At 56.1% G+C, this 27,060-nt stretch overlaps 1 protein-coding gene across 1 annotated transcript; it reads right to left on the reverse strand.

Moving 5' to 3' along the window:
• Positions 1 to 1,555: 1,555 nt before the first annotated feature.
• On the reverse strand, positions 1,556 to 13,526 carry PITX1 (paired like homeodomain 1). Its single transcript, XM_010359918.2, has 4 exons — positions 13,371 to 13,526; positions 7,565 to 7,801; positions 5,107 to 5,339; positions 1,556 to 3,161 (listed from the first exon to the last, which is right to left on the reverse strand). Exons 2-4 carry the CDS (start codon positions 7,731 to 7,733, stop codon positions 2,619 to 2,621), a joined length of 945 nt encoding a protein of 314 aa, XP_010358220.1. The 5' UTR covers positions 7,734 to 7,801; positions 13,371 to 13,526; the 3' UTR covers positions 1,556 to 2,618.
• Between the last annotated feature and the right edge of the window lie 13,534 nt (positions 13,527 to 27,060).

Consider the following 27,060-nt stretch of genomic DNA (forward strand, 5'->3'; position numbering starts at 1 on the left):
GGGTCATTCTGGGACTACCTCTACCCTTTGACCCGTCTGCAGCTGTTTGGCCTGTGGCCCCACAGCCACACTGCATCTCCACCTGAGCCCTGTGTGGCTCCCCTCGCACCTGGTGCTAGACCTGACTTTCAGAGAGGCTTCCTTTTTGCCCCTCACTTTCCTCCAGCCCGCCTCCTTCTAGGTCTCCCCTGACTCCTGCCCTCAGCTGAGACCAGGGCCCTCTGGCCTTGGCAGATGTGTGAGGCTGAGGGAGGCCCTCTGAGTCCAGATGTGGTTGTGTTTATGTTCCCAGAGAGTGGGTCGGCGCTCTGGATTGGAGCTGCTAGGGGAGGGGTGGTCTGGCTCCAGCCCCCTGCCCTATTCCACCCCACCCCCACTAGCCTGTGTATCTGGCCCTGTCCATCTCAGAGCTCCACACTCCAGGGCTCACAGCATCAGGCTGACCATCCTCCAGAGAGGACCTCTCTTCATTCCTCATCTGAAGGTGAGAAAATCAGTGGAAAGATGCCTGGCTTTGGAATCTAAAAACCTACTGGCTCAGTGTGACCTTGGCCCAGTTACAGAGCCTTGGTTCCATCTGTAAAATAGGGACAACACTCCTGACCTCAAAGGCTGTGTTGACCTGGCTTGAGAATGTGTGCACAGGGCTCTCCAGCTGTCAGCTCGTGACTAAGCCTGTGGCTGTGCCCCACTCCTAGCTAGGGCTTGCCTGGGTCCAGGGCAGTGCCAACCCCCATCATAAGGTGATTCTAAAGCAGAATATCAACCCCTCCTTCCTCCCCCACTGCAGCTGCAAACATTTTGTTTTGCCATTAGAAATGACTTACTTAAGGGAAGCAGAATTTTACAGGCAGTTTACAGGCTGGTCTTGTTCAGTAGTTTCCAAAAGCCAGGGGAGGGCGGAGGCGGCCAGCAGTCCCCACAAGTTGAGATGTATTGGAAGTGAGAAGTGAGTCCTCTGTGACGGACACTTTCTCCTGCACAGCCGCACGCCCCTGGGTGGGCTCTTGGCACGTTGTGGGCATTAGGGAGAAAGGCAGCGGGAGGCCCTCGCTAGACTCTGATAGATCCAGCTCCCTCAGTCCTGGAACAGCCTGACCCTGGCTCCGAGGAGAGAAGAGGGGCTGTTGCCGGACCCACAGAAGAAAAGGCAACCCCAGGTCTAAAGAGGCTCTCAGCAGCCCCCTGCCCGAACGCTCTGGGCAGGCAAGGGCCCCATTGCACCCTGGGACCTCGAGGGTCACCAGGGAAGAACCTGCAGAGTCCGGCAGCCGTAGAGGGAGGGGGTTCTCGCTAAGGCATCCCGCGCACAATGCCGAGAGGTGCAGCTTTGCGGGTGCGCACCGGGCGGGCTCGCAACGTCGGTCGGTGCCCTCATGGGAGCCAGGCTGAGCAGGTCAAGAATGGTGGCGGGGAAGCGGGGTAGGGAGACCTCGGCGGGGGCTGCCTTGGTGCTCCCCTCCTACCCAAGGGGCCCGGCTCCCTTTCTACCCACAGTTCCCTTTCTATCCGCCTCCCTCCTCAGCCCAATGAAGCAGTCGGGGCTCAGCAGTGCTTAGCACGCTCGGACTATGGTTTTAATAGACGTACATGGACAAGTCGATATAGACAGATTTATAATTCTATACAGTCAGTCCAACATACACAGGGACGCTGTAAACAGGGGCGCGGGCCGGAGAGCGGGTGTGCAAAGTGGGCGCAGGGCCCTGGGGCCGCGCCCCTTGCTCTACCGGCTCGACTCTTGCACGGCTGGCGGTGAGGAGGGGGCTGTTCGCCCAGACAGGGGGCCGCCTCCCAGCCCGGGAGCAGAGCAGAGGGCCTGGGCCTGCGGCTAAGCTCGAGGCTGGGGTGTTCTGAGACGGACCTCCCCCTCCTCCCGCCAGGTCCGCACTGCCCGCTGCAGCTCCGTAGCCTCAATATAGGGCTCCGGGGCGCAGGGCCAGCGGGGCTCTACCAGGCGCGCCGGAGCCGAGTGCGGCTCCACCAAGTGCCGGATCCTGGGCTGGGGCACCGTCACCCCCAATCCAACGCCTGCCCCAACGCGGATCCCGACTCGAGCTAAGGCGCTCTCGGCCGGGCTCAGCTTGGAGAGGGCATCTTGGTTTGTACGGGGTCGGGAAATCCCAGGCAAGTCCAGGTCCCGTACATCCAGTCCGCAGGCCCGGCCGCTCAGTCCGGGTCCAGCGCGGCGGGGACGCGGGCTACGAGGGCGTCCTCCCCCGGCCGCTGGGCCTCTCGCCGGGGGGGCCCGCTCGCCTACCGCGCCGCATCCCCTCCGCGGAGTGGGCCTCCGGGGCCCGTGGGAACACACACACACCACCCGCGCCATCCCGAGGAAAATTGCAACTCATCCATTTTTTTCGCGGCACTTTTCTCCGACGTCTTTTTGTTTTGTTTTTTGTTTTTGTTTTTTTTTTTTTTGTCTTTTTGGAGGGCAGAGTGGGATCCGGAAAAGCAAACACAAAACCAACCCGGAGTGGGAAGTGGGAGGAGGGGGCTGCGCAGGCGCGAGGTCCGCAAAGCGGTGAGCCAGGGCTTGCGAGCCGGGGTCCCGCGTGTCCTCCGCGCCCGAGCCCTTCCCTGCGCCGGCAGCCGGCCCGCGTAGTGCGGCGGGGCGGTCAGCTGTTGTATTGGCACGCGTTGAGGCCCGAGGCCGGGCCCTGCAGGCCGCCGTAGCCGAACGACGAGTGCTGTTTGGACTTGAGCCTCAGGCTGGCTAGGCTCGAGTTGCACGTGTCCCGGTAGACGGTGTAGGGCGAGGCGGGAGTGCCGTACGGGCAGGCGCCCGGCGACATGGCCGAGTTGAGCGAGGAGCCGGTGAGGTTGTTGATGTTGTTGAGGCCCGAGTTGGGCATGCCAGGCACGGCGCCTGGTCCCATGCTGGACGGCATGGTCATGGAGGAGATGGAGCTGGGTGCCGAGAACATGGACTGCGACGACAGCGGGCTCATGGAGTTGAAGAAGGTGAAGCTTTTGGTGGAGAGCGGCGCTGGCGCCAGACTCTTGGCGGCCCAGTTGTTGTAGGAGTAGCCGGCGGCGTACACGTCCTCGTAGGGCTGCACCAGGCCGCTGAATTGCGGCACGTAGCCACCCTTGCACAGGTCCAGCTGCTGGTTACGCTCACGCTTCCGCCACTTGGCTCGCCGGTTCTTGAACCAGACCTGGGGGAGGGGACGGGAGAAGGGTCAGGGCTGCTGTGGGCCCGGAGGGCCCCCACCCGGCTCCCCACCGCCTGGAGCCCTTCATCCGCCCGCTGCCCTCCGAACTGCCGTTTCTCTCCTTCTACCGATATTTCCGCTCCTGCATTCCCTCCACAATGGTTCCTTTCCTGTCCCCAGAAAATACTATTTTCTTTTTCCAATCTTTATCCTCTCTCCCAAATTATATCCATTTTCTTCTCCGAATACAGATTCTCGTTTATGTGAACAGATATTCGTTTTCTTTCTTCCTCTCTCAACCAGTTCACCTCTGCCTTCTCCCCCAAACGGGTTTGCTCTACTAAATATTTCAGTCTTTTTATTCTCCCTCAAATACAAAAGGTATTTTTCCTCCCTGAGACATAGGACTTTCCGACTCCCCCAATTCTTCGATCTGTTTCATTGCTCAAATAGTTTGCTATCATCTTTATCGGAATATTTGATGTTTTCTTTTCGGCTCCAAATGTTTATTTTCGTTCAGTCCACCCCGCTGTCTGAACCTCTTTCTTCTCCCTCAGTCTGTTTTCTTGTTTCTCCCCCATTTTTGATCCTTTTGAATCGTCCCCAAATATTAGGCTTTTTCATCCTTTCCAAATATCTGACCTCTACTGTTCCCCTTAAACAGTTGATTGTTTTTCTCAAATACCTGATCTTTTTGCTTCCTAATTTCTTTCCTGCCGCCTAAATATATGCCAAATATGTTTCTCCACAAATATTTAATTTTTTCTATTCTTACTAGTTTCTTCTAATCTTCCTGCCCTTCCTTTTCTCCCCCCAAATTTGGTGACAACCTCCTAGTCCTTCCCCATCCTTACCTATCTGCCTACGGCATGCTCTCTGCCCTCTCGGATTTTCCTCCAGTTCTGAGTGGAGTTTCCTGAGCTAGTTTGCCAGACTCCTGCTTCTCAGCTTTCCCTAGTCCCCAGCACTGACACTGCCTGATTCCACCCCCACTCACCCCTACCACCATAAACCTGGGCAGGATTAGTGAGTTCAGGATTACTGAGTGCTGTGTCTTCACTCCAAGTCCCACTGGGCTGGCCAGCTTGCCTAGGGAGGGGTGCGGGTTATGGTAAGGAGTCTGTGGGCCAGGTGGGACTTTGGTCGACTTGGGAAGTGCTCCCAATATCTGATTAAATATTTGCGCCCCCAGGGAAGAAATGATTCTGTTGCTACCCTGGCAGGAAAGCCTTGCTTTTACTTGAAACCAAACGGGTGAGAAGAGGGAGAATGCAGGCTGGTCTTGGGTCTGAGATGGCATATCCCAAAAGTGATTGGGAAGGATATTTGGGTCCCAGAGCCGCCCCCCACCTCACCAGACGGGAGACCTTCTGGAAAAGGCAGAAGGCAAAGGGTCCTACTGACGGCTGGGGAGGGTGGAGAATATCTTGAGCTTTTAGAGAATCTGCTTGTGAGATGGGACCACTGCTCCAGGAAGTTTTGAGAGCCCCAAACCCAGGCACCTTTCTGGCTTCTCCGAGGCAGCCAGGCAGGACCTGCCTTTCCCTTTCGTTTTCGGGGTAAAGCCAGCAGCTCCCGAGGTCCCCAGCGGCAGGGAATCCACTGCCCAGTCTCTGGCCCAGGGTATCCTGTTAACATCCAAGTGGGTCCTGGGCCCCACAGGGCATGGGGGAGTCCCCTGAGGGCACAGGTCTTTGGGCTGGGGCTGCCTTAGTCCTAGGATCAGGTAGGATGAGGGTCAGAGGGGTTGGAGGTCCACGGCAGCCTGGAGGCCTGGCAGACGCTAGGTGGGCCAGGGCCTAAGGTGGGGATCGCAGGTGGTGGGAGGGACCAGTTCTGAATGGTGGGAGAGTTAAGGTCTGCTTGTGGGTCTAAGCTTTGGAGGGCTGCAGCAGAGGCGGTCCGAGAGCCCTCTGCGCGGGTGCTCTTAGGCGCACCCCTTGCTCACCCGCACGCGCGGCTCGGTGAGGTTGGTCCACACGGCGATCTCCTCCCTCATGCTCATGTCGGGGTAGCGGTTCCTCTGGAACGTGGCCTCTAGCTCTTGCAACTGCTGGCTTGTGAAGTGCGTACGTTGCCGCCGCTGCTTCTTCTTCTTGGCTGGGTCGTCTGCGCTGCCGCAGCCCGTGCCTCCTGTGCCACTGTCCTCAGGCCCCTTGGGTTCCCCGCCGCGCTCCTTCTCTGCAGTAGGCAGGAAGTGGAGCAGGTCACCCTGGCTTACGCCCCGTTGCACCCCGTCCCGGCTCCACCGAAGCGCCCGCCAAGCCACCAGCGCTGGAGGTCTTCCTTCCTTCCCTCCCTCCAGGGTCCCTGGGAACTGTCCCCACTGGAAAGCGCCCGCCGGGTGCTGGTCGTCAGTAGGCACCTCTAGTCTGGTGTACCACGGGAAGAGCCCAAGAATCGGAGCCCGAGCCGCGGGCCTGGGTTCCTGGCTGGGCAGGGCCTGCACCCTTAGCTCGGCTCAGACTGCCCTGCTGCTGATGTTCGGAGCAAATGTATGCTTTGTTTTGTTTGTTTGTTTTGCGAGCTCTCAGGGGGTCTAAATCTGAGGGGGTCTCTGCTTTTCTGAACTAGGAGCAGATCTTTTCAGCCTAAAGCTCCTCCACTTTTTTCTCCTCAGGGATGTGTGGGAGCCCCACTGGGCAGGCACAACACAGCCGGTTCTCGGCCTTGCTTCCAGGCCTCCAGTCCCAAAGCCTAGAAAACCCCACCAACTGCAGCCCAGACAGACAGACTCTGTCTAGGTGACCTCGGGCTTCAGTCTGTCTCTCTTTGAAGCTACACAAAACACACGCAGCCATAGAAACATTGATACATAAAGAAAAAGAGTTTAAAAACAAAACACAGAAGCCCAGAAAAGCTCACAGCTCTATGCCTAAAGACACAGAAAGGGCCACAAATTCTCAAAATCAGACAGGAAGAAACACAGAGCAAATGTAAATTAAGAAGCCAGAAAGCTCGGTACAAACACACCCCTAACTAAATACAGATCCGTAAGTGTATTGACTCCAGGCTGACAGAAGCATTTATTTCTTTGGGATTTAAAAAACTAATGTACCGTTGTAGATAGATTTTTAACTCCCTCCCAATAAGGCCCTTACAGAGATAATTTTTAAATCCCAGAGAAACACATTATAGTTAGATAATTTAAATTCCCCAAATAACACCACTGTAAATGGATTTTGAGAAAATTCCGGAGAAACGCGCCATTTTGGATTGACTGTTTAAAATCTCCGGAAGAATAATGTTGCATGTAGATATTTTAAATTCCAGAGACCTACACTTAGTATATGAATTCTTTCAAAATCGAAAGATAAAGTTAAAATTGTTAATTCATCCTCATAGATTTGGTTCAAAAAATCAATCTATGATTATATATCTCTCTAGGTTTTAAAAATAAAACCAACCAAAGACCGCACTTAAAACTTTTGAAAACAAAAGTATAGTTCAGCGTTGATGGTGTTTTAACCAAGCAAAGAGAACCTCTCAGAAAAATCACTTAGGGATGCAAAAGAGACACAAACAGAGATTAAGGAAGTGTAAAGAAACACTCAGCTGTGTATTAAGAAATGAACATAAGAGATGAGCAGAAGAGGCGCCCATGCCGGGGAGCTCTGAGCCCCTCGGGGACCCGGGCGGCTGCGCTGGGCAGCGGATTCGCTACCCCACTGCCCGCGACGGCCACCCCCGGGCCCAGTTAGCTGCTGGAAAAAAGCTCTAGCTCCGACAAAAAGGCAGCGCGGAGGGAGACGCGCCGGAGCCAGGGGCCAGGGCCGGGCAGCTCCGGGCTTCGGCTGCACACGTGGGCCGGATCCCTCGATCGGGGTTCGGGCTGGCCTTGCTGGGAGTCCGGCCGCGCCTCTTGGCCCGCTCGCCCTCACCGTCTTCTGTGTCTTCCTTCTACTTGATGACCCCTCTCTCCCCATTTACCCTTCCCGCCCGCCCCTTCTCTTTGGCCTCTCTCTTTCATTCTGTCGCCTACTGTCACGGTGTTAGCCTCCCTCTCTGTCTCTCTGAGCGCGTTCTCTCGCCCGTCACCCCCGTTCCTTTCTCGGTCTGCTCCTCTCCCTTCGTCCGAGTCGCTTCTTAGCGCCCAGTTGCGCAAATCCAATTTTCCCCCGTTCTATTTACTCCTGATCAAGAGGGGCTGTCAGTCCAACCCTCCAGCTGTAGGCTCATGCATCTGCCAGTCTCTTGGCGCGTGGGGACCGCGTGGAACTGCCTTCGCGTGTGCGTAAGTTTCCGCGTTCACCGTCAGGTCGAGAACGGGAAAAAGAAAGCTCCTGACGCTTCTGGGGCGGAGAGGGAGCTTGGTTGCACGGCGCGGGCGTCAGGCCCTGCTCCCAGCTCCCCGTGCCCCGCGCCCAAGTAGGCTCCGTGCGCGCCGCGCGGGCAACGGCGCTTACCTGGCAGCTCCGTGTCAGACGACTCGCTGGCGGAGTTCTCGAGCTGCTCGCGGTGGTCGGCGGGCCGGGCCAGGTGGAAGGCGGGCCCCATGTCATGGGGTGGCGGCGGCGGCGGCCGGAGCCCCTCCGGTAGCCGCTCCAGGCTCATGCCCCCCTTGAAGGCGTCCATGGAGGTGGGGACCGCGGCGGGCGCTCCAGGGGCCGGGGCTGGGCGCGCCCCGCCGCCCTGGCTGCGACCTGCGGGGACAAGAGCGCAGCGCCTAAGCGGCTGCCCTCCAGGGCTGCCGGCGCCCGCAGCGACGCCGTACCCGCCCCATGGACCGCCCGGGACCGCGGGGCCGGGCGGGCAGAGGCGGCGGCAGCTTCTCGCGACCGGGCGCCTGGCTCAGCGCTCCGCGCTGCGCTTCTGCCGCTGGGGCCTCAGCAGCCGGGCCGGCCCCGGCTCCGGCTCCGGCTCCGGCTCGCGATCCGGGGCCGGTTTCTAAGGCTCCGGACGGCGCCGGCAGAGTCTGTCTTAAAGCGACAGCGCGCACAGCCAGGTTCCAGCAGTCCCTGCGCCAGGGGTGCTGGGTGGGGTGGGCCTGGGTGGGAGGGGGCTGGGGAGGGAGCGAGCGAGCGAGGGAGCGCGGGCGGAATCCAGCCCCGAGCCTCCCGCGCCGCCGCGCCCTCTCTGCTGCCCTCCCTCCCTCCCTGCCTCGCCCGCGCCCTCCCCCTCCGCAGCCACCTTCCCGCCGCCTCCCCGCCCCCCGCGGCCTCGCCGCGCCTCTCCCTCCTTCCCCGGTGACACACCGAGTTCTCCCTCGGCCTCACAAAAGAAACGCATCTGGCCTGCAAGTCCCGGGCGGCTCGTGCCCACCTCAGGCTCCAAATGACTTGTTTCGCCTAGAATCAACTCCCATCTCGGCCGCCTCGAAGTCCCCAGCCCTGGCGAGAACAGCCCAGGATAAGTGAATGTTTGCCGAGCAGGATCGCACCGAGCGGACGCCTTCGAGCCAGCGCCGGGGCGGGGGCAGAGCCCGGGGCCCGTTCCGGCAGCTCCCAGCGGTGTCCTCGTCGAGGGGCCGCCTGCCCCTCCTTCTCCAGCCTCTTCTCCCGGGAACTCAGCCCGGCTGAGTGACAGCAGCCTGCGCTCTAATGGGCCCCCGGATGCTGCCTCCTAATTAGCTTGGACCTTCTCCCCTAAGGCTGCTTCTCAGGCCTCCCTCTCTGCACCGCAGTCAATTTTCCGGGATTGGGATAGAAATGATGGCTTCTAATCAGACGAAACGTTTCTGCTGGCTCTAGGCGTTTGGAGAATGCAGAGGGAAGACCCCAGAATCCCAGCCAGGCCCTACAGCCTCTTCTACCTCTCCCCTTGTTTTACACCTTACGCTTTGGCCAAATGGGCTAGGCCTGGCCTTGGCAGGCATGGGGTTGGCCTTGGCAGCCTTTACCCTCCTTCAGGGTAGCTTGGTCCCAGCCTGGGGCCTGCATCCTGGCTTCCCAGGGCTTCAGGCACAGGCCTGGTAGGCCAGGTGACTGCTGTCTCCTAACCCTGGGCCAGCAGCCCAGGAAGCCCTCAGTCTTCCAGCTTCTCTCCCACACAGTGGTAGCTGAGTTGCAGCTCCAATGGGCCTTCACTGGGCACAGGCAATGACATTACTCTCCCACTCCCAAGAGTTATTCCCTCCTCAAATCCTTGCACGTAGGTGAAGTTTGTCGAAGGATTTTGCTCAACAATTGTTAGTTGGCCCCAAGACCTCAGCGTCTTGAGCAAACAGGCCACAGCTGGGGTGACAAGGCGCCGCCCTGACCTGCTTCTCTGGCCATAGGCGGACCCCAGACTGCCCTCTGCCCCTCACCTGTGACCAGCTCCACCAGACACAGACACCCAAGGGAGCAGCGCCAGGGAGATTGTTGGTCTGGGAAAGAAGCAGGGAGGTGTCCAGTGTCCTCACCCCAAAACCCAGTGCCTCCTCAACTCCTGGGTGGGTGGCACTGACTGCGCAGGTGTCCGCATCTGGGGCACTCTGCAGGTTCTGCCTTTGAGTCCTCGTCTTACCCCTTCCCATCACAGGAGACAGCCAGGGTCAGCTGAGCTCCTTGTGAGGGCTGCTGGGGCCAGGGGCAGGCACGCAGGCTGGAACCAGGCCTGCCTTCCATTCCCTCCATGTTAGTCCAAAGCACCCCTACCCCCATCCCCCACTCTGGGCCATGGAGAGACAGCACAGCTCCTTAGGGCCTGGCCCTTTCTCACTGTGAGTCTGTGACCATAGGATACAGGGTCTGAGGCCAGACGGAGGACACTTCCCAGGAGTTTGGGTTGGGGAGGCTCAGTGACTTCTGCCTTCTTCCAAGCTGAGATCTCCCTCCATGAAATGAGTCTTGGTCATGGGCAAAGGAACATGGGGAAGCACAGTTGCCCAGCATTTGCCCTCAGCCCCACCTTTACCACGTTTCTTGGAGTCTCCAGTAGAAAATCCCTCCTTTCAAGGAGATATTCAGGTGCTGCAGCATGCTAGGGAGTGTCTCTTCACACACCATTCTCCTTTTAGCTGTCTTATCCCATAGAACAGCCTGAATGCAGACAGCATGGGGGCACGCGCGCACACGCACATCCTATACATCCATGCGGAGATGCTGTGCACACACATGTACTCACTGCACTATGGAAGTGCTGAGTTTAGGCATATGTGTGCTACTTGGCATGAACGCCGGCTGGCACGGGATAGGAGGTGTGTTCTAACCCCGCCACATGTCAGGCCAAGGTGGGAAGCACAGTGTGTCTCTGGGCAGAGACTTAGAAATGAATGATCTGTCTGTGGGCATCCGGAGGAGGCTGGGACTCATAGCCCCCTCACTTCCCAGAGGGACCAAAGTGACTCTTTGGGCCATCCCCCAGTGGGGACTGTTTTGTGAGCAGCACTCACTGCTTAGTCTGAGGGGCCGTATCCTCACTGTTAATGCATTTAATGCAGTTATTGAGCACCTGCTGTGTGCCCCTCTGGGCCCAAACCTCTGGCAGGGCTCCAGGCAGGCACAATAGTCCCTTTATTTGGTGATCTTGATGCCTGCTGTGTAGATGGAAAAGCCCTCAGACTGTTTCAGGTGAAGCCCCGTATCCTCAGGGGACCTGAGACCCAAAGAGGGGCTGGGGCTAGTGGGGCCTGCTGGCAGTCTGTTCTGCTGGGCCTGGGCAGCACGGAGTGATCAAGGAGTGAGGAGGCAATTGATTGTGAGGAGGCTGTGACCTGATCTTGGGCATTGGCTGGGGAAGGGACCTGGACATGCTCTCTGTTCTTCCCCAGCTACACTCTCTCACTGGCCATTGTCCCAGTCAAGATAGGGGCTTCTTGCACACTCATGGACATGTCTCACACACAGGACAGAAAACAGCACTCTTTCAGGAGTAAGCAGAGGCTTTGTGTTCCCCCACCTGTGCTGGGTGACCTGTGTTTGCCTCAAGGTAAAGGCTTGATCTGCCTTGAGCCTCAGTTCCCACGTCCAACACCGGACTCTGCCTGCTGCTTCAGCGTCCAGCTCACTTGCTGATGGGACAGGAATAGAGGAGGGAAGGGGGCTTAGTGGAACTGGAACCATGTGCCCTGTTCTCCACCTCTCCCTGACCACACAAAGCCAGCAATGATTCTGTGATGTTCAAGAATTTTGGAGTTTAGGGTCCTGGCTGGGCGGAGCAGAAGAACCTGGGCTGTGGTGGGGTTGAAGTAGTCACCACGAGGACCCTTCCTGAAGCCTAGCTCACTAAAAACAGCCTGTGCCCAAGAATGGTTTAGTAATGTAATTTGGGAAGGGTGGTTGGAAGGCTCTTATGGGTGGGGGGCATCCTACCCACCCATGGGGGCACCCTGCTCTAATCTTGCTCCCAGAATCAAGGTATTTTAGGAAAAAGGAAGGAATGTGCCATGACCTGCCACCAGGGCTATCCATGACTCTCTGGGACATTCCAGCCCTAAGCCTCTTAGTCCGTGGAGAAGTTCAAACTTGAAAACCCAGTTTTGGGAGTGCAGGTTTGGACCACCTACCTCTTTCTGCCTGATCTAATACCCCCTCCCCAATAAAAGCTCCTGTTTCTTTGAATACAGCAATTACTGGGTAAGTGGGGAGGAGGGTGCTCAGGTAGGGGCTGGAAAGACCTCAGTGGCTCCTTTAGGCTTCCTGGGACCCCAGTCTGAGGCTTCCTGCCAATTGAGGATCCCCAGCCTGTCCCGGGGAAAGCCAGGATGTATTTGGGCAGGACTGCCGCCAGTGAAGCACAGATGGGAATATGGAACTCAGGACTCTGTGCTGTGGGCCACTCAGTCAGCGGCTGGTAGGACCTGTGGCTCTCTCCAGCCCATCTCTCACCTAAGTCCATGGACGCTGTCTGGTTCCTGAGAATGGCTGAGCTGTGGGGAAGAAGACTAGGAAGGAGGTGGTAGCAGCTGGTCGCACAACTCGGGAGCAGAGGGGCAACTTACGGATGCACCATAGTCTCCTCTTCCCAGCGGTTGATTTCATGGGAGAAGAGCACCCTGAGCCTGTCTAGAGGCCTCTGCATCCTAGAGTCCAGACAGCCTGGTCTCCCCGCCCCAGCCCACCTCTTTTCCTTTCCCTGGAAGAGAGGCGGGAGGCCCAAAGCAGCCCCGGGAAAGGGCACGGGGACAGCAAGTCTTCTGTGCTGCCCCTGCTGCCTGTAGCTTTTGCCCTGACTACCCTAGACCTGAACCCTAGACCTGAATCCTCCCCCAGTGGACAGCAACCTGGGATTTCCTCCCTCTGACCCTGGTGGCTTTCAGAGGTCACAGGGATATCAAGAGAATACACAAGCCTTAGTTTTTCAGAAAAGTGGACTAAATATTTGTAGATTCAGGGAATTCCTAAATCGGAAAAGCTTGGGACCCGGATTCCAGCCTGGGGTTCCCATTACTGCGATACCGGCTTTGGGGCCCTTTGCTGCGGGAGAATAGGCTCCAATTTACGAAGCTGGTCAATTTCAGAAATCCGAGACCCGGTTCTTGAGAAGCGGCTGCAGTGCTCTGGGACCCTGCGTCAACAACCAAACCCGGGAGAAGCCGCGGGAATGTCTTTATTGGACGTTACGAAGGGAATCTGGGGTTTCTCTCCTGGGAAGAAAAAGCCCGACCTGTGCCGGCGAGGGCAGGCCGCCATGGGCTGGGGGCACCTCCAAGCGCTGCGACGGCATGTCGGGGTCTGGGGCCAAGAGAGCCAGCGTGCGGACCGATGTCTGCTGCTTTTCTGCGGCATTGCTGCCGGAACGAACGAACGAACGAATGAAGCGGTTTCGTTTAGGAAAAATACCCTCTTGAAGCGAAGCCACGGCCGAAGTCCCGGGCCACGCAGAGGGGCCAGCACTTCCATGGGTGGTGGGGCACTCTATCCCTGGATGCAGCGGGGAGCAGCGGGCGGCCCTCTCTCCTGCTCACTTCTCCTGGGGGTGGGGATGGGGGCCCTGCGTCCCGCGCCGCCGCGAGGGGCTGCCACGAGCTTCCCAGGTTGTGCCCTTCGCGGGGCCGTGGCCCATGCCCCCGAGGCTGCTACCCTCTTGGGGTGCCCGGAGCTAAAGCAGAGGGTTGATCCCACCAGTTAGGTGGGGTAGCACCCGGTGACGGCGGCTATGATTGTGCCCTGGGTGCAGGAACGAGCTCCTCACGCTGCCTCGAAGGCTCCTGACCTTCCGCGCCTTGCGCTGTCCCGCACTGCCGGCTGGACCCACACACGCCAGAAGCAAACTGCGCAGGACTCGGCCGCCACCTCCCTGCGCCCCTCCAACGCGGAGACCCTGCGCCCCTAGCCCAGCGTCTCTTACCCCACCTGGGCAGCGCTGTGTCTGCGGCTCGTTGGCTCCGGGCTCGCCCGCCGCGGACTCTGGCTCAGGTTTCGGCTCCGGCTGTGGGACCCGGATCCAGCTCTGGCTCTGGCACTGCACGTTTCTTCGACCCCTGCTGGTTCGCTACATCCCAGCGCGCGAGGCCGGGGCTGCCTCGGCTCGGCCCGCTGCTCCTGCCGCCGCCGCCAGTCGCCCGCGGGGAAGGCGGGGACACCGGCCGGGAGGCGGGAAGGGGGGGGAGGGGAAGCTAGGCGCTCGCCGGGACCTGCGGGGAGAGGGGCGGCGCGCAGTCCCGCCGGCTAGGGGTCCCGGCCTCCCTCGGGGCGCAGGCTGGGGTCCGCGTGGCTGGCGGCCGGGTGTCGAGGCCCGGGAGCACGCCCTGGGACCTCCGTTGAGGCGCCCGGCCGCATGCGGACCAAGACGCAGCGGGTCCCAGCCTGGCCCTGGCGCACTTTCTCTCCCTGGGCCCAGTTTCCCACCTGACTCGTGAGGGGCTGGCCCTACTTCCGTTTAGACAGGGGCTGGTGGTCGAGTCGGGGGTTTTGAGATTGGACCTTTCTTCTTTCTGCTCGGCCTGCGGGAGGGAGCTGGTCTTGCGTGTTGGCAGGAAGAGTCTGCTGCCCAGAGCGTGGCAGCCAGGGAGGTTTGAGGACAGACCCCAGGGTTTCTGTGTTTGGGGGTAGGGGGTGCTAGGGAGGGGCAACAGCCCGACCTGCCCTGCTTGGGGGATTGCCTCCTTCTCTCTCCTCAGGGGCTGCGCTGGTGAGGAAAGGGCAGACCAACCCCTCAGGACAGACACTTCTGGGGCCCCTTGTCCAACCCCTATGTCTGCACATCCCCCAGCGGCCATCCTGCTGCGGGCCTGCGAACGGTGACGCCTCCACCTCCGTGGCCCCGCAGGCCTGTTCCTGGCTGGCTGCCACTGGGAGATGGGCTGGACGCAAGGGAACTGCGAGCCTGCCCTTTGCCCACCCTCAGGCCACAGGGCTCCCCAGCGTTGCCCGGTGGCCAGATAACCCTGTGCGCGAAGCCTCATGGGGGAAACCAGTTGGCCGAACCTACTCCTGGTACCCCGAAGTGCCCAGCCTGAGCCTGCTTGCTGCTGGGATTCTGGGATGGGACCACAGGGCAGGTCGCGCTGTGGCCTGACCCTCTCAGGGACGGCCGCGGACGGCCACGGGCTCCAGAGCGACCGTTTCGGGCGCAAGGTGCCGGGAGACGGCAGCGCGGCAGCCGGGCGTGAATGTTTCATGAGGTGCAGTCAGCAGCGGCGCCTCCCTGCCTGGTTCTCGCCGACAGCTGCTGCGGGAGAGGCCGCGACCCGCGCCACCTCGGCGTCCTGCTAGTCCGTGCCTCCAGGGCGGCTTGGCCTGGGAACGCAGAGACCCACGACGCCCTCCCCAACCTCCCAAGTGGGAAGCTGGCCCGACCCAAGCTCACAGAGGCCTCGGCATTCAGGCGTTGCCAGGTGGCCCCTGAACCCTGTCGTGCTGTTCGGGGGACTCCATACCCTCCTCTCAACCCTCAACAGCGGGAATCCCTCTCCAGCGGTGTGTGCCGGGCTCTGTGCACCCGGGGTTGAGTCCCCGATGCCGGCGCTAGCGGACCCTGGACGTGGAGAAAGTGCAGTCTACCGACTTGGACCCTGTGCTGTGGGGATTTTAGCCCCCTACGTCTATTCCCTCCCATTGACTGCTTTATGTGTAAAATGGCTTGTTGGAGGGTCCAGCCCTAGAACTGCTAAGCCGAGAAGCTTCCAATCTTGTCTCTGGAATCTTCCTTCCACTCCAAGCACCAGGGGCATCTTTGGGCATAAATGCAACCGCTGGACCTTACTATGGAGGGCTGCACAGGCACTCCTGGAGTGGCTTTTACTCTGGCCTCTGTAGCAGGAAATCACACCTTCCCCCCTCCCTGCATGCCCCCTCCCTGCATGCTAGCAATTTTCCGAGTTTTGTTCTCATCTCTTTTGAGATTTTCTGTATGCTCTTGTCCCCAGGCAGGGCCTATGGTGCCAAAAAATGCTGCCTCTGGCACCTGATGGCCTGAGCCTGAATCTTGTCAGTGGCTTTTACTAGTTGTGTGACTTTGGCAAATAACATAACCTCTCCTAGCCTCAGCTTCCCCATCTGTGAAATGTGAGAAAAAGAATTCCTGCTTCTTGGGAAATGGATGAGATAATGAAGGTGAGAGGCTTGGTCCTGAGTCCTGTGGCCAGAGGGGCTGAATGCCAATGGTGATAGATGCCAGATTGTTCTTTAAGAGAGTTTGCTCTTGTTTTTGTTTCCTTCTTTCTCCACGGTGGTCATGTTGGTTGAGTCTAGGAGGAACAGATCCCTTTTCTGATTTCGTTTATCTGCCCTCATCCCCTGCTTAGGTGCTAGGAAGTTTGGTCCAGGAAAGCTGGCCAGGCTGGTGGGTGGGGCACACCAGGGCCTGGAAGTCAGGAAGTTCTTAGTGAAACTTGGGGGTACAATACACACTTTTTATAATCTTATTTTCCCTTCTCTAAAAAGATTTTTTTAGGCCAGCCGCGGTGGCTCAAGCCTGTAATCCCAGCACTTTGGGAGGCTGAGACGGGCGGATCACGAGGTCAGGAGATCAAGACCATCCTGGCTAACACAGTGAAACCCCATCTCTACTAAAAAATACAAAAAATTAGCCGGGCCAGGTGGTGGGCGCCTGTAGTCCCAGCTACTGGGGAGGCTGAGGCAGGAGAATGGTGTAAACCCGGGAGGCGGAGCTTGCAGTGAGCTGAGATCCGGCCACTGCACTCCAGCCTGGGTGACAGAGCAAGACTCCGTCTCAAAAAAAAAAAAAAAAAAAAAAAAAGGAAAAAGATTTTTTTTTTTTGCAATTTCCCTTTAGTTTTGACATCTTGGGGAGCATATATTCCCACTGGCACAGTGGAATCAGGAATCAGAGGAGATTTGGGGCAGGATTCACCAGGAACAGAAGTAGCAGTCACTGTTCCTGAATATCACTTTACTTTTCAGCTTCCAGGTGCCCCATCAAAGAAGGTCAGCAGAATTGGCTGAATTTTCTTTGTCTTTCAGTCCAAACTACTGTGCTTCCTCTAATATAAATTTTTCTCCCTAGTGCAAAACGCTTTGATGAATTTGTCACATGGGTTCATGCTGAACATAATGGCCAAATGTCTGCAGCCACTATTATACAGAGGACCATAACAATTCTTCGGGCAGTGTTTTTTTTTTCCTCCAAATCTTAATACCAAGTAAAACTAGGGGGAGTATTCTTTTCCTTCATAGCTCTTATTGCAACAGTATTGAAATTAAATATTTGTGTAATGATAGATTAAAACCTGTTGCCCCTACCAGTTGTAAGCTTTTTGAGAACAGGGCTGAGCCTCTCTTGGCAACAGCTATAGGACCCTCCCCAGGGTGGGCAAGGGATTTGGTTATGCTGATTGACTGGGTACAGCTTACATGCCCACTGCTGCACCAGTCACTTTGTGGGGGAAGAGTGGCTCAGGCCTTTGCTTGGCCAGGGTCAGAGGCTGCACCCCAGAATCACCATGCTCCTCCAAGAATCCTGGCATCTATCTGGAACAAGTTCTCTGAGTTGGTGGAGGGAAAGGGTTGGTTTCCAAAGAAGACTCTGCCCTGTGAAGTTTCTCGGGGGCTGCTGATGGTATGGGTAGCAAGTCCAGTCCAATGTGATGGGGAGGGATTGGCTCTGTTGGGAGAGTCTGAAGTCCATCAGAATTGTTCCTGGACTCATCTGTGGGGAGAGGTGAAGCACTGCCAGAAAGTTGGAGGGGAAGCTGGGAGTCTTGATTACCTGTAGAAATGAATCCACAGAGTAAGGAAGGGAATGTATTTGTACTCCCTTCTTTATCTGTGAGAGGGAGGAAGTTTGAGGCTTTAAAAGTAGAGAGGACCTCCTAGGATCAGGTAAGATATTAATGTATTTGAGCATTATTCTATTGCACTGTGCAAGTATTGGTAGTCAAAGCAAAATGAGAAGCTATTTGGGCATCTGAAGTATTGTTTTCATTGTAGTCCTCTCAGCATCTGCATGGAATACTGGACAGAACCCTGTCCTGAGACTCTCCTAGAATGGCCTCTCAGGTCAGAAAAAATGTAGAGAGCACCTATTTTGTGCCTGTGATTGCAGAGATACAGAGATAGATGGCTCCTGTTCATTTGGGTTGAGTCAAGGAGGCAGACACAGAAATCCATTACATAGTGGGAGCACAGTGTTGGAGAGAAATCTGCAGCCTGCTGTTGAAGTATCTTGAGTGACACACAGAGGAGTTGGCTGTAACAGTTTTTCTACCACCTGGGGACCCCTCCCTAGGAAAATATAATGTGCAAAGGATCTGAAGTGAGATAAACTGTGGTATGCTTGATAATAAAGGAAGACGGCGTGGCTTCATAATAGTACTGGAACAGATGAGAAGGCAGGGCAACAGATAGGGGAAGAGGAAGTTGGAGAATCAAGTGGGAACCAGATCCCACAGGGCTTCATAATCTTTGATAGGAGGGTGGGATGTTATCCTGAAGGCAAACAGGAGCAGGTGAAGGGTTTGAACAGTGAGAGACCTGGCCAGATGTGTATCTTAAAAGCTCACTCTGCCTGGAGAGAGGAGGATGGATTTGAGGTGAGATGGAAGCATATTATTGCAACATCATTTGCTGAGCTGCCCAGCTTCTCCATCTATCCCTTCATTTCTCCATCAATCCATCAGCCTTTGTCCACTCATCTGCCATGAATGCAGGAGGCCACAGCTTGGCATGGGAAATATGAAGGTGAGACATTGTGGCCCCTGCCTTTCTGGAGCTGCCCCTTGAAGACCTCAGTTTACCCATCTGTAGGCCTAGTGAGTCTCATGATCACAAGCTCTGCAGCCAGTGCCTTGGCCTCCCTCCAGATGTCTGCCTCCTGCACAGGACACAGAGTGCTCAGGGCCTGAAGGGGCACAGCCACTATCACAGATAGACAATTCGGGGAACCAGTACAGTGAACAACCCTGTCGGAAGCTTTTAAAGTAATTGCCCCTGCCTGCACTGGCTGACTGGCTGATGGCAGCCTATTAGCCCTGAGTTGGAAATTCTGAATTGTTTCATGATAATTGAACACAGGATTGGAGGCTGGGAGGGAGTGACCCATGAAATATTTATGTTTCCTCAGTGTTGTGGGCTGCTACCCTTTAGCCTGGGAACCCTGGAAGTACGGGGCTGGTGGCTTCACAGTGACTGCCATTGTTCCTGGGGGTCCTTGGGTCACCTCCCTGTGGGGAGATAGGAGTGCATTTTGTGCAGTTGTAAGGGTGGTTGGGGGCCAGCATTGCTATAGCCTCACTCCATGCTGTGCACCCTGGCACTCCAGTCTCACTCTAGTACCAGAGAGGGAACAGAACCTGGGGACTTGAGATGCTCTATGTTTATGCCTGGCCCCAGTTCTCCCTGTACTCAAGGCTCCCGGGAGTCAGCCTGGGTGCGAGCGTCAGTTCTGCCCCCTTAGCATTGTGAGCCTTGTTTTCTTAGCCATTCAATGAGGAATGCAGAGTTTTTGCCTCGCAGGGTTGTGAGGGACAGAGATGCCCATATGTGGAGGGCCTGGCCCTCAGCCACAGCTCACGAGACCATCCCAAGCAGCCCTTGGTAGATCCTAGGGTCAGGCCAGGGCTGGCTACAGGAGCCCCTACTGCATCCCCAGGGCTTTGTGGTCTCTTTTCCTCTGCAGATGCTTTGTAGTAGTCTGTGTTATTCTCTTCTCTGCAAATCCTAAATAAATATTCATGCTAGGAGGGTGTGTGCCAGCCTGGCAGGCATTTCTGGTGGGTGGGGTGCCCTGGAGTCTTGGTAAGGAACCCCATATGCCCACCAGCCCAGGCCTCTGCTCATTAGATTGAGGCTCCGCCATGGCAGAGGAAACTGGCGGGTGGTTCCTGCCTGGCTGCCTGACCTCGGAAGCTGCTCGGGGCAGCAGGAGAAGGACCCTTGCTGTCTGAGCTCTTGGCTTGCCAGCCTACCAGACAGCCCAGTGAGGGGCCCACTTTTCTTACCTTGGAAGGTGGTATTTATTCATCTTGTAGATGAGGAAAATGGAGGCCAAACTTCAGTCGTTCATTCAACAGGCAATAATTAAGTACCCACTCTATGTGCTGGCATCGGGTGGGGTGCTGGGGACTCAGGAGTGATGGACAATGCTGGTGCAATCCCTCACAGGGGATCAGATGCAAAGATGAATCCACCTTTAGAAGTGGTGCAGGTTTGGAGCCATGGGAGCAGAGAACAAGGAGAGCAAACCGAACCCGGTGGTCAGGGCAGACTTCCTGGAGGAAGTGACCTACTGGCTGAGCACTGAGGGTAGCAGGGGTTTACCCTGAAGCTGGGATGGGGGCAGGGCTATGACAAAGCTAGTGAAGGGCAGGTGCATCTGGATGTTCTCATCTACCTGGGGCTAGGTGCACAACACCCTGTGTGCCCTCCTACCCCTGCTACCATGAGGAGCCTAAAGAGGCACCAAGAAGGGTTTCCATGGCTCCAGGGTGCTGGGTTCCTTGCTGATCGTCCTCTCTGGGCTTTATTTTCTCACCTAAAAAATTAGAAGTGAGGTTAGTTCTAGCAACAGGGCACATTTTTCAGATGAAACTTTACTAAGATCCCTAAACAGAGGAATGAAGTGATGCCCTGGTTGCTGTCTGCTCTCCCTTGTAGCTCCTTCTGATGCAACAGACACCCCTGAGGAGCTCCAGAGCTCCCTAAGCCATAGTTTGCAAACTGTAGGAGCCCCTTTAAAGGCTTTCCAGCCCAGCCTCCAAGGGTCCTGGACCCTGGGGATAGCCAAGGCAGCCTCCCTCTTTATCCCTCAGGGACCTGTTTCTTGTGCCTTTTAAACGTCCTGTCAGCCGTTTGTGATTGAAGTCAGCAAGCATCTATTGAATACCTACTGGATGCATGCAGAGGGGCTAACACTTTCTGAGCACCAGCTCTGTGCTAGGTCGGAAGTGGGCTCGTTGTATCAGGCTATTTCCCCATCACAACTGGCTGCCAGCTCATTTTACACGAGGAACTCAAATTGGTTGAGGCTCGCTGACATGGCTAAAGCCCCAAATAACAGTAATAATAATACCAGCTCGCATGGATTAGGCCCCCAGGTGTGTGTCAGGTCTTTGCAAACATCTTCCTGTACATTAGCTCCTTTAGTTCTCAAAGCAAATCTGTAGAGCAGGGACTGTTTCCATCTTCAAGGATCAAAGAAGTCAAGTTGCAGGGAGGTGAAAGTGCTGCCTGGTGTCTGGGTTGTGTCTGGGGCTGCTCCCTCCCTCCTGCCTTTTGCCGGGGAATCTGAGGCAGCTGCAGCCATGGCCTCCAGGATAGTGGGCTCCCCTCTGTGTTCCTACTGTATATGCAGGGAAACTGAGGCCCAGAGACTCACTATCCCTGGAATGTGTCTGCTCTCTGGGGCTCCATCTGGCACTAACCTCCATCTTTCTTCATCCTGGCACTGACTATGAAATGAGAACCTGGCGTCTCCCCAGAGACCTTGCCTTACTGGGGACTGTCTCCCTGTCTAGCAGCATTCATCAGGGCACATTGACCTCGACTGGTTGGGCAGAACCATCCTGGTGAGTCCAGGACACAGGGTGGGGTCAGCCCCTCCCATGGAGGCTGGAGCTGGGGGTGCACCTGTCTTCCCTTCCCTTGCCTCCTGTTGGATTCTAGCTCACCCTCAGCCCTCTACCTCAAGCCTTAAGTCTTCACAGGCTCCCCCACCCCCTTCTCCAAAACTCCTCAAGTGCCTGTACTTAGGTGTGACTGTCTGAGTGACACAGCCTGGATGCTATTCTTGCCCCAGGGGGAATGCATGGTACTGAGGAACAATGGTGGCATTTCAGGCAGGGTGAAGGGACGCTGAACTTTTGGTGGATAGAGAGACTCCTACCTTGGTATACCTGCAGTGGGGCCTTGGGGTCACTGAGGATGGGGGCTCCCCCTGAGCCTTGGAGGGGAAACTTGTCTGTGCACAGAGCCCAGATCTTTGCCGCGTAGACAAACACAAAGTGAGGGGACGAGTCTTGACAAATGTTTGCCAAGTCCCTGGCTGGCTTGGGAGTCAGGAGTGAGCTTGTTTGGCAGAACAAAGGGGAAAGCAGCCTCCAAGGGGCCATAAATAGCAAGGAAAAGGGAGTGGCCTGGGCCTGAAGGCTCCATGGGACCTTGTCTCCAGGCTTGTATCCTCTGCCAAAGCTGCCATCATCCTCTCCCATGTGCTTTGGGCCAGCTGGCCAGAGCTTGGACCATGTTGGTGGCAACCTTCTTGCTCCACGAGCTGTATCTTCTTGGGAGTCCCTGGGTGCTGGGTCACCTGAGGTGCCTGACAGGCTGGGAGGTCAGTGTGACCTGTACATCCCAAGGTCCCTCTTCCTTTAGCCAGGAAGTTTGGCTAAAGTCAACAGTGGTAAAGTTTCCTAAGAGGCAGAGCTGGTCTAGTCCTAGGACCTGGGAGCTTGTGACACCTGGATATACTCAGGCTGGGAGGGGTCCCAATACTCCCGCCCCCAGAACTGGGGGGGCTCAAGGGGACCTAGTTCTCTGCCCATATTCCAGACAAATATGGCCACCTACTTCTTCAAAGGAAGAGGGCAGGGCAGGAGGCAAAGGGTGGCAAGACCAGACACTTTGCCTATTTGGGCCTCAGTTTCTTTGCTGTAATATGGCTTGGCCAGCCAGCTCCGATCCCCCACCTTCTCATCCCCTGTTACTGTGAGCATCAGGTGAGGTACCGCATCAGAGAAGGCTGCCTAGAGGAGGTACCTTTTGCACTGGGGCTCGAGACCCTGGCAAGACTTCCTTCAGAGCGGGTGAGAGGGTGTTTAGGAGAATGCACAGATAGGCAAGCACATGGAGCTGGGGAAGATGGGCTGTTTGGGGACCTGCAAGTTCAGTTGAGTTCAGGGTGGCAGAGCCCAGAGTGCTCATAGGGGTGTGATGAGGTGCCTTTCCCACCCCCTGGGGACCATCTCAGGCAAGGATGTCTGAGCTGGGAAATGGCCTGAGCAGGGCTCTGCTCTAGGAAGGTGGGAAGGGGGTAAGAGGTGGCTGAGCTGGTCTGGATGAGAGACCAGTGGAGGACTACCAAGGGCCCCTGACTTTCTCCTTTGAGCTGGGAAGGAGGTTTCCTGGCAGGGGGTGAGAAGGCCAAATTCCTGAGTTCACTGATGATCTAGCCTACTTAGCAAGGCTGGGCCTCCTTTTTTTCTAAGTGGAGGCGGTCCAGATCCCCAGGCTCTGGCCCCTGGACCCCCCACCGGGGACGTGGCCTGAGCTCTCCATGCCTCAGTCTGTGTCTCCATGCTTCCCACTGGCTCTCTATGCCCTGTGTCCAATATTCTTCAAGGCGCCCACTCCATGGGCCCTCAGGAAGAGGAGTGCTGGCCAGGAGACTTGGTAGAGAAAGTCCAGGTGCTTTCCCCATCCTGGGCTCTGTCACAGGCCCACCCAGAATTACTGTGGAACTGTCACCATTTGTCAGGCTTCCCCGGCTGTGTACCTTGCTTTAGAGGTGAGCTTGGGGCCTCAGTGCCTATGATGGGAAGGACTCACCCCAGCTCAGGTACTTTCTTTCTTTCTTTCCAGCAGCCTTGTGGGGTTCCCACCGGGCCAAGGGTCCATCTGGGCCTCTAGCATGGCAATGGAGAAACCCTCTTTAGCCACCCACACCCTAGCCTACAAGGAGGGGGAAGAGGGGCTGCCAGTGTGTGTGGGAACTGCTTTATGGAAAGGCTGGTGACTGGCCCTCCCTCCTGGAGGACAGAGGAATGCAGGCTGGGGCCTTTGTGAAGCTTGTTGCTGGGTTCTGGATCCATACGTCTGGGTTCCCTGCTTCCTGCTCACACTTCTGTTTTGCCTTCCACTCTCTGGTGGGCCTGCGATGGGTGAAGAGTGGTCCCCACTTCCCCAGCCACCTTCATTTAGGTGTGGACCCTTTCACCAGCCTGTGTCTGAGGCTTGATCTCTTGAGTTCATTCTCCGTTCCCCATTTTGATTTGATTTTTAAATTTGTTTTACTGTACATACTTAAGAAAAGGCCATCTTAAAGCCTTTTGGGAGGAAGTGGGTCTAAACATGTAAACATAATTAAATCATAAACACAAACCACTTAAAAAAAAGACATTTTGAAGAAATGTGAATAGTTTAAAAATGGGGCAGATGCTCAGCTTCCTGATAGGTACCTGAGTTTTTACAGCAGTTTTATTTGTGATGGCCAAAAGCTGGAAACAACTGAAATGTCCTACAATAGGTGAATGGTTAAACAAACGGGTGCATCCATACCATGGAACACTACCCAGAAATAAAATGGAACAAACAGTTGATTCCTTTTGGCTGAGTCTCAAGGGCATTATGTTGAGTGAAAAAAAGCCAATCTCAAAAGGACACTTACTGTCTGACTTCATTTATGTAACACCCTCGAAATGACGAACATTTCAATGTGGAAAACGGATTGGGCCGGGAGCTGGGGCTGGTGGGGAGGGGGGTGAGAGAGCAGTGGGGAGATCTCGGTGTTGGTGGGTTGATTCAGTGTCTGGATTCCGGTGGTGATCTCATGAGTTTACGTATGTGATAAAATGACATGGAACTATATGCACACTTTATGCCAATGAATTGCCTGGTTTGGCTATTGTGCTAATAAGGTATAGCCACTAGGAAAAACTGGGTGAATCTATGTTACTTCAGATAAGGAAATATGAGGCAACTCCCGTGAATTTATATTATTTCAAAATAAAACGTTTAAAAATGTAAATAAATAGGCAGTTTGAGGTTCTGCTTGGGGGGCAGCGGGTATGCCCTCATGGCACACCAGGAGCTGTCTCTGGACCTGGGAAAGGCAGGAGGGTGAAGGGCTAGGGCAATGGAAGGGGGAGATCAAGAGTGGCGAGGCGGAGGGAGAGCGCCCAGAGCCTCGCTGGAGCCCATCCCGGCATGGCTGCTGGGACCAACAGGCCGATCGCGGGCCGCGAGCACATCTCACAGAACGTGGGCACAGAGGGCCCGAACTGTGCTGGCGAGGAGGAGGCGTGTGGGTTTTGACTGCAAGGGTTCTGACCACTTGGGGACAGCGAGTCGACGCAGAGGCGCGGCGCTCAGGGGTACACTCGGGGTGTCCGCGCGGCTTCACTCTTCCGCACGAGGAGCCGGGTGGCCCAGCAGCAGGTTTTCGCGCCCAGGTCCAGAGCCGCGCGTCGCGGAGCCCGCTGTGCCACCGGAGACCCGTGGAGCCGCCAGGGCCGCACTCGGGCGTCTGTCCCCAGCCTCGAGGTTGCCAGCAGCGCTGGTGCAGGCGCGCGCAGGCGGTGAGTGCAATGATCCAGCCTCCTGGGGCGGCTGTGATTTACCCCAAGGCGAGCACCCTGGATTCCACACAGCTGATACCTTAGGTGAACATTTCCGCCGGCTCTCTGGCCTCTTCGCCAGCCACCCTGGAACGCTCCTCTCTGCTGTGATCCAAAAGGAGTTTCCCCAAAGCGATCTAGATCTACGCTAATGTGGCCGCCTTGTCCCACACCTTTACCAGCCCCAGACTCCAGATCAACACCTTCAACATGAGACTGAGCTTGCCCAGCCTGCATTCAAGGTTCTTGATAATTGGACGCCGGTCCACCATTTCTGTGCTCCCTCTGCTGCCCTTTCCCAGCCATCTCTGCCGCCTTTCCATGGGACTCACCAAGGACCCAGTACCAGCCTAATTGACTGCAGGAGGCTTTCTCCTCTTCCTTCTCTTCCTTTTGGCAAACTCCTATTCACCCGTTCAGGCCTTGCCCAGATACCTCTCTTCTGAGAAGCCTTCTCCGGCCTCCCTCCCTGACCATGATTATATCTACTCTCCTGTTCCCTTGCCATGATCCTGGAGTTTTGTATTTAGCATGTCCTGTCTTTGTAGGCTTGTTTTTTGGTCACAGGCTTTTTGGGAGTTCCAGAACTATGCCTTTCTCCATCTCTGAAGCACTTTCCTTTCCCCCAAGCACAATGACATGTTAGGAGCCCAGCATGGTTTGCCACATATGTAGGGCAGGGGTTAGAGCCACCATCATTCAGATGAGGCTGGTATGAAGGTTTCAGGCTTCCAGGGCACAGCCAGTTTGTGAAAACAGGTAGTGAGTTCTGGCCTCTTGGCTACTTTATCAAGTCATCCAATGTAATGCTCCTATTTGCTGAGTTCCTTCTGTGTGCCCCATCGTGCAAGGTTAGGTACTGCTGCATGGGCCATTTTACAGATGAGAAAACCTAAGGCCCAGAGGGAGTTACTGCCTCAGGCAGCACGGGGAGGAATTGGGATTCATACCTAGGTTGGCTGATGCAAGAGCTTCCTGCCCTGGTGCTTTCAGCCTTTTCACAATCCTGGCAAGTTCAGGGGAGTGGAGATGGCAGAGTCCCAGCTCCAACCTGGGTGTGACCCCAAACCCTGCTTGGCGGGGGAGCCCTGAAATGCTCTTCCCAACTTCAGTGGGCTTTAGGACAAGGGCTCCAGAGTGTCCTGATGAGGGCTGCTAAGTGGTCTCAGGAGAACCTCAGTCCCAGCCCCAGCCCTGGTTTTGTTTCCATGTGGCTTTGGCTCAGTCAGGGCTTCCAGGAGGGCTTGGATCTGCAGATTTATTGCCATGCTCCGGAATTTCTTGTCCACCTCAGATATGGGTGTCTGGGGGATGGCCGCCTGGACTGGGAGTAAAACAGGGGTTATCTTGATCTCCAGATGAGGTTGTATCTGCTTGTGGAGTTGCCGGGGAAGCCTCTTTGCCTTGGATCTTGCTCATGCTCTCCTTCCGGCCCCTGATAAAGAGTCCCAAACACAGGGCCGTAAAGGTGGTCATAAAAATGGAGAAGAAATGCTGGCACAGCTGGCTTATCAAAGCGCATCGCAACGCCCGCCAGGTCTCCCTACTTCAAGTTTATTTCTCCTCCTCTGCTTTCTCTCAGAAGGTGTCTCGTAAACAGCTAAGAGGGTCATTTATAAATGTCTTCTGCCTTCCTTCTCAGCACAGGCGCTGCCGCCTTGCTGTCTTCCTGCTTCCAGGTACATGGATGGTAAAGAGATGGTCCAGGCGTGGAGCACGGTGACCTTTTTCTCCCATCTTCCAGGTGCCAGCTGAGATGAGATGTGGAACCTGGAGGGGTCCGGCATCCCAGACAGGGGTGAGGCTCCCAAAGGTGAGTGACAGTGACCCTGGTCTTGCCAGCTTCCTCCCATGATATTGTTGGGGATTGAGGGGTGGGCTGACCTCTGAGGAGGGGGCATCTTGCAATGGGATGGCCTCTGTAGTTAACCCACATCACAGAATCAATCCTATGGCATGAGAGCTGAACAGACTTTAGAGATTGCCTTGTGCAAGTCTCTCGTTATTCTGCTGATGCCTAGGGGTGGTGGTAGACACTTTCCTGAAGCAGAGGCAGAGGCAGAATTCTGGAACCAGAGGCAGAACTCGAATCTCTTGCCTCCTGACTGGGTGCAAGAAGCACAACCTTATAACCATAACAGCAATAATCCCTCCTGCGTGTTTCAGGATGCAGAAGGCTTTGATGGTTCCCATTTTGTCTGATCTTTGCAGTGACTCCTAGGGCAAAACATGTGATTCCCATTTTACAGATAAGAGGAACTGATGCTCATAGGTGCTGGGTGCCTGGGGCCAGCTTGGCTGGAGCCT

The sequence above is a fragment of the Rhinopithecus roxellana genome, chromosome 3 (genome assembly GCF_007565055.1).
Source record: "Rhinopithecus roxellana isolate Shanxi Qingling chromosome 3, ASM756505v1, whole genome shotgun sequence".
NCBI classification, from domain to species: Eukaryota; Metazoa; Chordata; class Mammalia; order Primates; family Cercopithecidae; genus Rhinopithecus; species Rhinopithecus roxellana.